Below are 9,104 nucleotides of genomic sequence, written 5' to 3'. Positions count from 1 at the left end.
ATATTCAAAATATAAAAAGATTTTATTTTGTATTATTTTACTTGTATAATAAGATGTTGGAACATCAAAGTATAATAAGGAAATAAATTGAATTACTAATTTATATATAAGATATATAATGAAGATTTTTTACATGTAATTAAGAGAAAGAGAGAAGTCTGTGAACGACTATATATTGGCATTTTTCGCGGGAAAAATTTATCTTATAAGTATGGACATACACCAAACTTGATTTTACCGGCAGTCGAAAAATGATTGTGACTACATAGTTCCGCATAATGACTATAAGGTGGCGATACGAGTTATTAAACGTTCCACGAAAATCATCTCTCTGTTAGAACGGATATATTTCGGGAAGTTGCCGGAGCTTCGACTGTGTGTGCTGTTGCATAAGCGAAGAATATATTGAACAGGTAAATAAATAAATAATTGATTTGTTTTGAAACTTTGTTTATTTTGAAAGAAAAATTATAATATGCATTATACATGTATAATTGATATACACATATATACATATATATATATACTTAAATAGGTACGTGTTTAATTCAAAGGCGATATAATTTTCGCAGGATTATGCTTTTTATTGGTATTAAACGTGCGCGATAATGATACTGTTTGTTATCTTTCCTATATATATTTACTTATATAATTAAAGTATGTATTTGTCTTCCTCCTTTCTCCCTTCCTCTCTCTCTTTCTCTTTCCTTTATTCTCTCTCTCTCTCTCTCTCTCTCTCTCTCACTCTCACTCTCTTTCTATATATATTAAAGATTTTTAAGAGATCTTTTTCATAAATTTATTTTAAATTAATGCAGCACAATTGCTTAATCGGGATTCTCTACGTTCTACTGTGATTTTTAATCTTTCTAACTTAAAAATTGATAATTTTTCGGTCGAGTTACAGTTCAAATTTGACCGCCTTTATCGAAAAAGCGCGAAAGCGTTGCCATAGCGACGGACGGTTGTTGATTGTTGATTTCCTCCATAGTGAACTATTTGCTGCGCGTCGCGTCATGGAAGGTTGTTTCAGTCCGAAGGATTTGCAGGCGTTACAGAATTTAATCTGCCCGCCCAAGGATGATTCCGACGTCGAGGACGATTTACCGCAGGCGGGCGCGAGAAAGTTAGGTAGGTCTACGCTTACAAAACCGATTGATTATGAAGGTAAAGCGAAATTCGTTATTGCAACGCGCCAGCCAATTTTCCCCGAGCAATTTCAAGCTCTGAAGTTGCTTTCGCGGAAAATTTGTTGCGTTTAATTCAATGTATTGTTCAGGATATTATATCTGGCAGACAGTAAAAAAAAAAATACTGAAATTGTGTGCGATGTATAATATTAATTGGCGTGCGAATATAATAGCAAACATATAATCCGCGCGTTATTATTTCGTATATATAGAGTGTCTCAAAATTATCAGATGTCCTCTTAACAGACTCTCTGATCGACGATTTAGACACAATTTTTCCTTTTTTTTTTTTTTTACGAATTGTCGAGTTACAAGCGATGGAGAGAAATGCTTTCTAAATATACTTTCTGCAATTAAAAATTTATCAAAATTATATTTTTTTTAATTAATTTTACATTGAGTTTACTTTAACAGAATTTTAATTTAAGGTTTAAAAAGATATACGATGGAAAAAATTGGAAAAAAGTTATTTCGATAAATATCTCTCATCTCGACATTTTCGTTAACAATAAGAAAAAAAATCGACTTCAAATTAATCTACTATTAAAAGAATATCCAGATATTTTTTTTTTTTTTTTTGGGATTACCGTATATTCGTGATATTTCGATATTCGACAATTATTCATGGTAATCACGTACGTATCAGAAATTCGTCGATTAGCGAAGAAGTCAATGAAAAAAATAAAATAAAATAAAGAGAAAATAATTTTTAAATATTTTCGTTTTAAATGAATATTGCGGGATAGAGAGAGAGAGAGAGAAAGAGCGGTGGTATCGAAGATAATACACTGTATTGATTATGTGCGAGTTTTTTATACGGTTCGATTTCTTATTCTTATAAATCGGCGTTATACGGATAATTATACGGATCATTATACGGATAATAACACTTTATGAAAAAATACACGTAACATAGCAATGAAACACACCTGTTGTATAAATGCTGTCAATAATTAATTCTAATAATCGTCGCGCTGAGATGTTATCCGTTACGTAATACTAGTTATAAATCATTATTTTATATATCCGTCTTGAATTACAATTAAATAACACTCTTACGCATATTACATTTCATAGTAATTAAATCCATGTATTATTCTTTAGTCTCAAGATAACATAATTACCCGTCCATTGTGTATGGGAGATAGAATAACAACTAACAAATGAAATATTTGTTTAAGGACCGAGGGATATCGGCCCCTCGAGCGATTTTCCCCAGGATCTTGCAGAAACAGGACCGCATGCACCGCTTAAAGGCGCCGGCGACGATATTTGGCATCCCTCGGAAGCGCTTGACACTCAAAATGCGCAGGATTATGACCCGAGACAGGTGCCCGAATACGAGATGAAGTTCAAACAAGCAGTGACGGCGGAGGATGTTTATCTGGGAGTGAGTTACATACGTTCTTTACAATATAGGGCGACAATACATTTCGAAGAAAATTAACTGTATTAGCCTTTAGCAATTTGGATATACATTGTGTATTTTCATTGTAGATTTAATGCAAAAATTAATTACTCCATTCTAATTTTTATTTATATAGTTATTTATTATTTTTTGACGAGTTTATACATCAATTACATAATATATATGCATAAAAATAAGTTAAATATATTAATTAGTTTTTACTTCGAAAGAGATATCGAATTTAAAGATATTTATATCTGCAATCTAATTTTATGAAATATAATTTTGTACAAAAAATAAAATTAAAATAGTAAAAATAATAAAAATACAATGCGATAGAAGAATATAAATTCATACATATTTGATACTACTCGATTATTCCTTCTCAAGTGGAAGCTTTGCGCGAAATGCGGAACACAATTTATTCCGATCGACACATTACGTGTAAATTGCATAGCAATCGACCTTGAAGACGGACGAATTGTTATTTAGATGGGGTTTAAAACGCCAAGCACGGCATCCTGCGAATGGCTGTCGGTACTGGTGAAATTGCCCCAGGAAACGCGGGAAAAGGTGGAGCTCTCTGTGGAATCCGAAGCGATCGACGTGCGCAGCCCAAGGTGAGACGGAAAATTTATCGTTGTAAGCGACAGAAAGAGAGCGAAATCTCTCGCACGTCGCGTCGAGGTCCGATTTGATGTTGACTTTGACAAGCGTGCGCGCGCTTTTACTTTCTTTGACAATTTTACGAGAGGCCGTAAATCTATCTATCTATCTTACCCGACGCACGTAAAACTAACTAAATCACAATTCTACCAGATATCGGCTGCACCTACCGACACTGCATCCGGTGGATCCCAACGCATCCTCCGCCAAGTGGCACAATGACACTTCCACCCTAGAGATCACCTTGAAGCTTGCGCGCGAACTGGATGGAATAAACTTTTGATTCTGGATTGTCACTGGATCTCGTCAGTTCGACCTAGCAAAGTAAGTTAACACGACTTTATTATCCTCGAGAATGCTTTAAATTAAGTGATGAAATTTTGATGACGGATTTTGTTCTAACACGTGAGTTTGAAATAAACTCCTTAGAGCAAACACATTGCTCCTGACAGAATCCTCTTAATCTCTTCCAATCTCTATTTACATTTTCTGCAATATATATGCTATTGTTTACTTTTATTAAACGATACATATACATTTATTTGTTATTAAAATATATATAATTATGAAATGTATCCAAACTATAAACTTACTTGATATCAAACTATTACTAATCTATCTTGATATCAACACAAACAGATTCTCTCTTTCTTATTTGTTTTTATGATGCTTATTTTTGGGAGAAATTCTTTATTTTCAATTGTTTTTAATTAAAAAAATATTCGCGCGTATATCTTGATATACGATATGAGCAAATATGAATTCAAAATATCTTGAAACGTATTCTGAAATTTTTAATCTATTTTATTTTAAATTGTGAAAAATACAAAACGTGCAAGTATATACGAGTATAAATGTTTTAAATAAACTGTGTGCTGTCGTAAATATGTACAGCTGTTATAAAAATATACACAGCTAAATTATTTTCGTTTAACACGTGATTCTGGTTATATGAGCGCGTTTTATAACGCATGCAAGAGAGAGAAAGAGATACGAGATCTCCGGTTTATTATCGAGAGATAGTTTATCATATAAATCCCGTTACATCCTGATAGATTTTTCTTGCAACCTTGCGCCACATGGTAGCGAGTAATCGACAACAAAATTGTATTTGCATTTCGTGTAATGCCGCGTCCTTGATTACGCCACGCTCGTGCGCTCGTTACGCGATGTTAATTTCCCTGCAAATGGCAAATTGCGTCTACAATCGTCGCGGATCGTTCATCATGCGCCGGCAATTATATCGTCGCTCATTCGTGCAAGAAAAGCGATAGTAATATTGAATATGCAGAATATTAATAAATATCTAAATAGGATCGGACCACGATCGATTGTATAGATAATGTTGTTTGTATTATAATACTTCACAAGGGATATATTATTCTTGAGTCTGACAGTGTGACTGTAAAGAATCGCGTGACGGATGTGAGAGAATATTCTTTATGAAGTTTTTTTTTTATTTTCTCAAGAAGACGGGAAAATTTTACTTATATATGTATATCCTGAGAGTAATTATGATTCTGACTTTTATTCTAGGGTGGGTGAAAAAAGTTATTTACATTTATGCTTGTCGATCACAATTAATCAGATAAAACGTACACATTTTCTTTTTTTTCCGAATTTGTAAAATTACATTTTTAACAAATCGAATTGTTTGCGCTCACATTTCAGAGTGTTCACATTGAAGTGTTTTTATAAAAGAAAATTTGTAACGAGAAATCGGTATATATGACCGAGAAATACAGTAGTATACGCGTGAAAGCAAATATCTTGGTATTAAATTCGATATTATTGATTTTCTGAGCATACTGCGAATATATATGTTTGTTTTTTTTTATCGATTTTGCGATACACATTTACATGTTGCGTTGCAATATTAAACATTATGAATTGCAAGTTATAATATACAATTGATACAATATGTGTTGATGATGTGTAGATTTGTCTGTTATCTGCTCGTGTTCGTGACAGAAGTGATGATAAGAGATACTTTGACAAGCTTCGAACTTGGAAACGTAAAGCTTTGCAGCCGAAGCGCAGGATTACTCAAACGAAAACGTAATACGTGCTTTATAACGTGAGGCAAGCGAACATTTTCCCACGGTTTTTTCTGTTAAGAGCATTTTGTTTCACCTTTTATTTCTCCCCTTTTTCTCGTGGAACATAAATCCAAAGAATGAGTCAAAATAATCGCGCTTTTTTTGCGTTGTTTTTTTAAATAAAATATATTATTATATATAGCTAGATATGAAATTAGCTCTGTTCTCGCGAGTTGACGAACGGTACGATCCGCTCCTAATTAGCCTTGTCAGAACTTAATTAGTCCTTGATTATAGTTCGTTAGCTTCTTGCCTTCGCTTTAATTTCCGGCAGTTAAAGTTTTTAATTTCGAAACTGCGAATTTAGTTACTCATTATTATCAAATAATATATTCCATTTTTTTTACAGAGAGGATTTTCCGATAAGAGTGTTGTTTTCCTGCGCGTAAAAAATTACAGTGGTATCAAAAATTATCTTGACAATTAAGCGCATTTTTTGTTCGCGTTTAAAAACTTCTCCTCTTCTGCAAAAAATCAGAAAATGTTGTATAATATTTGTAATTCATAATGTTTAGATCTTTCTTGTTTATGATATTTTTTTTATCGCATTTCGAGAAAGTTTTGCAAATTTTTGCAAATAACGTTTAATAGAATAACAATATTTAATAATAATAACATAAAGAGATTTTTAAAAATTTTATCCCGACAAGACTGACATAAAGGTTTATTCTTGTCTTAAAGTTTACATGAGCATTGTATAAAATCGGTGTAAAAACGAGCAACGCTTTTATAAGCGTGAATAGACTTTTTTGTTATCCTAGCCGTTGTGTAAGGATGTGTTTACTTAGGCTAAGGGAAAGGTTGCAACAGTTCATTTACACGGAGTCGGTTGCATTATGACAGACTGGCTATGACCATGCTATGTTCTTCATGAACTTCCTCTGCTACTCATTGGGTAGCTACGTGTTATTTGGTTCGCAAAATGAAAGGTGAAAGTTACTTTTCATGTGAGCACAGTTGCACTGTGTCTTTTTTTTATTATTATATCCAAGTAAAACCTTTTTTTCTAATAGTATAGAAAGTATTTTAATAATTTTGATATGCTTTCTCAACTATATATATAATATGGAATTTTTTGTCATCATTACTATCTTTTTATGCCGTTATTATATGATTTAAAAAGTAAATTAAATATTTATCAAATTGAAAAAATTGCAATTGCAAGATATGTTTTTAGTAATAAAATACAATATCTCAGATTTGAAGTCTTATAGTACAAATGCAAAGTAGGTATTATCAATGAGCGTTAATAAAAGCCATTAAAAGACACATTAAACTTTTTCAATAAATAAATTTTGAAATAAAATTTTAAATCAATAATTTTCTTTGTCGTGATATAATTTTTCATTTCTTCAAACAAACAACTTTTAAAAATTAGTCATATTGTTTTAATGTTAATACATAATTCTACATATGCTTTTATTTATTTAAAAAATTTTGAAAACAAAAACATTTTTAATTCAAATCGAAAAGTAGAATGGAAAAGTAGCAATAAATATGTATTTTAGCTTTCTTTTAAATACTTATTGTATGACATTTTTCTATATTTCTTCAAATTTAAATATTCTATTATATAAAAACAGCATTTATGTCGCAATTAAAGCAATATTTTCATTTAATGCATTAAATATGATTAATTTAGCATTACTTTTAGTATACGGAAGGTGACGATAGAAGCCTCCATAGCTCAGGGGTTAGAGCACTGGTCTTGTAAACCAGGGGTCGAGAGTTCAAATCTCTCTGGGGGCAATATTTTTTTAAATATATATTTGCTTTTAAATTCATTTTTTAACATACTAGTTGTATTGTTATAAATTTTTATATAAATTTATATATATATATAATTATATTTTATATATATATATAAATTTTATATGCATATAATGATATTCAATATATTTCTATATATTTATATATAAAATTAACAAAAGAATTTTATTATATGATAAGTAATACATTAAAAAATCATAAATTTAATATTATTAATTTAATATTTAATATAAATAAAGAGTTATAAATTATATATATATATATATATATATATATATATATATATATAATGCTCTTTTATATTAAAATTAGCTGCAATCTAAAGACTTAAATTTTTCTGTAATTAAAATATATTTTTAACACTATTAACAAAATTTATGTAGAGTTTAATTAAAGAGAGAGGAGTTCGTTTCTAATCCGTTAGTCAGTTCATAAAACGGAGTTTCTCTATCGACTTAAGGAATTGCCACGCGGTGTCGACGTCAACGCTTATTAAGAAACTTTATTCTGTTCACTTCCGTGAGTTATATCGTTTGCGTAGTAGTGTTTTAGTATACGCACATATATGAACAGAATGTATCAGAGGTTGCGAGAGAATATCTTACTTCAGTTACAGATTCTCTCTTCTTTGATTCTCCCCTCATACACACATGTTTGTATAAATATATTTATAATACCTTAGCAAAATTATTAAATATTTTATATTTAATCTTTTTTGCAATTATTTTGCAATTACAAAATAATAAAAAATAATTCAATTTAGTTTAATTGATTTTGATTGCTTAATAAAATACTTATAGTTATATAACAAAGTTATTATTTTTGTATTGAAGAAATTCCTAAGCAACTTTTAATAATAATAAAATCTAATAATAAAATTAAAAATAAGATCAATCAAAATTAATATTGGACGCTAGTGGTGAAAATAAACTTGGCAAAATTGATTTCGACGTAACTAGCAATTTTATTCAATACTTTCACAACGTTTCGACCATTTGGTTGTGGTCACTTGATAAGGACCACAACCAAATGGTCGAAACGTCGTGAAAGTATTGAATAAAATTGCTAGTTATGTCGAAATCAATTTTGCCAAGAAAATTAAAAATTAATAATAATAAAACTAATAATAAAATCTTACTTAGAAATTTGAATATCAAAATAATTCATGTTTAAAATATCATGAAAAAATTGTGAATTGTGATAAATGATGATCGTTTGTCAAATTTATTTGCTAAGAAAAGCCTTTTTGCTAAAATTATCGAAATATTTATAATTTAGAAGAATCACATGAATATTGATATATTCTTTAGATATAAGAAGAGTTATGTTTTGATCGGCTTTGCGGAGTTCATAAGGGATATTATACTTTCCGAAAGTTTCTCAATTTAACAAGAAGCCATTGCGGCTATCGAGCGCATCGAGTGTCTTTCTGTCAACATGTACAAACGGTACAATATATAACGCGATATTGTTCTAGAACCTGGAATTTGCATAAGATTGTTGTGACAAGTTTTCGCACGAATGTTGTAAACTCTTCTTATATTTCAGAGAGCTAGCGAGACTCTCACGTGGATTAAATTCTTTTGAATTAATCAGTTTTTATATACGATACATTAAAACGTTGTCTCCGGTAGATCATTTTTTCCCTACAATTGTAGAAATTATAATAACGAATTTATAACGTAATATGTTTTGATCGCTTCGCCATTCAGTCGGGAATTTTATAAAGGAGAAATAAATTAAAGAAGTGAATCGGGAGCGCATTACACGACATTATGAACGTCTGTGCATGCAGTTATAGATTCACGTCTCCCCGTGATATATTTCCAAGATGCGTCGGGACTGGCGTATTGCATTCGGGCCGATTATTTTTCCATTTCCGTCGCGGGCAACGTTAGCCATTCTCTCGCGCCTTCGTCCGGGATATCGCGCATTCAAGAAACGGAGAAAGGGAAAGAGAGGGAGCTATAA

At 30.8% G+C, this 9,104-nt stretch overlaps 1 protein-coding gene, 1 long non-coding RNA gene and 1 other non-coding gene across 5 annotated transcripts in view; 2 read left to right on the top strand and 1 right to left on the bottom strand.

The window, feature by feature from the left end:
• The window catches only part of LOC114945987 (uncharacterized), a 141,847-nt gene that overhangs the window by 15,508 nt on the left and 117,235 nt on the right, over window positions 1-9,104 (bottom strand). The window contains exons 3-4 of one of the 3 annotated variants that reach the window (XR_014924474.1): window positions 3,435-3,580; window positions 1,629-2,574 (exon numbers count right to left, since the gene is read on the bottom strand). The exons of 1 other annotated variant lie outside the window; for it this stretch is intronic. This is a non-coding gene — a long non-coding RNA (uncharacterized LOC114945987). Of the gene's footprint in view, window positions 1-1,628; window positions 2,575-2,934; window positions 3,581-9,104 lie in introns of those variants that run through there. One more of the 3 variants, XR_014924473.1, reaches the window with a different exon arrangement.
• Dnaaf6 (Dynein axonemal assembly factor 6) lies at window positions 146-3,576 on the top strand. The gene is made up of 5 exons (XM_029322327.2): window positions 146-413; window positions 992-1,131; window positions 2,372-2,580; window positions 3,091-3,218; window positions 3,418-3,576. Exons 2-5 carry the CDS (start codon window positions 1,017-1,019, stop codon window positions 3,545-3,547), a joined length of 582 nt encoding a protein of 193 aa, XP_029178160.2. The 5' UTR covers window positions 146-413; window positions 992-1,016; the 3' UTR covers window positions 3,548-3,576.
• Window positions 7,040-7,112, top strand: TRNAT-UGU (transfer RNA threonine (anticodon UGU)). The gene has a single exon. It is a non-coding gene; the product is annotated as a tRNA-Thr (tRNA).

Source organism: Nylanderia fulva, unplaced genomic scaffold, assembly GCF_048542155.1.
Source record: "Nylanderia fulva isolate GAGA-0341 unplaced genomic scaffold, ASM4854215v1 Scaffold18, whole genome shotgun sequence".
NCBI classification, from domain to species: Eukaryota; Metazoa; Arthropoda; class Insecta; order Hymenoptera; family Formicidae; genus Nylanderia; species Nylanderia fulva.
The sequence above is the reverse complement of the archived record's forward strand: the minus strand, read 5'-3'. Positions and strand labels throughout refer to the sequence as shown.

What these genes read in the sequence shown, in the direction of transcription:
- Dnaaf6 (XM_029322327.2), top strand. Translation starts at nt 1,017, where the DNA reads ATGGAAGGTTGTTTCAGTCCGAAGGATTTGCAGGCGTTACAGAATTTA. An exon ending in GGCGGGCGCGAGAAAGTTAG is followed by an intron (nt 1,132 to 2,371) that starts GTAGGTCTACGC and finishes TATTTGTTTAAG; the next exon opens with GACCGAGGGATATCGGCCCC. An exon ending in ATCGACGTGCGCAGCCCAAG is followed by an intron (nt 3,219 to 3,417) that starts GTGAGACGGAAA and finishes CAATTCTACCAG; the next exon opens with ATATCGGCTGCACCTACCGA.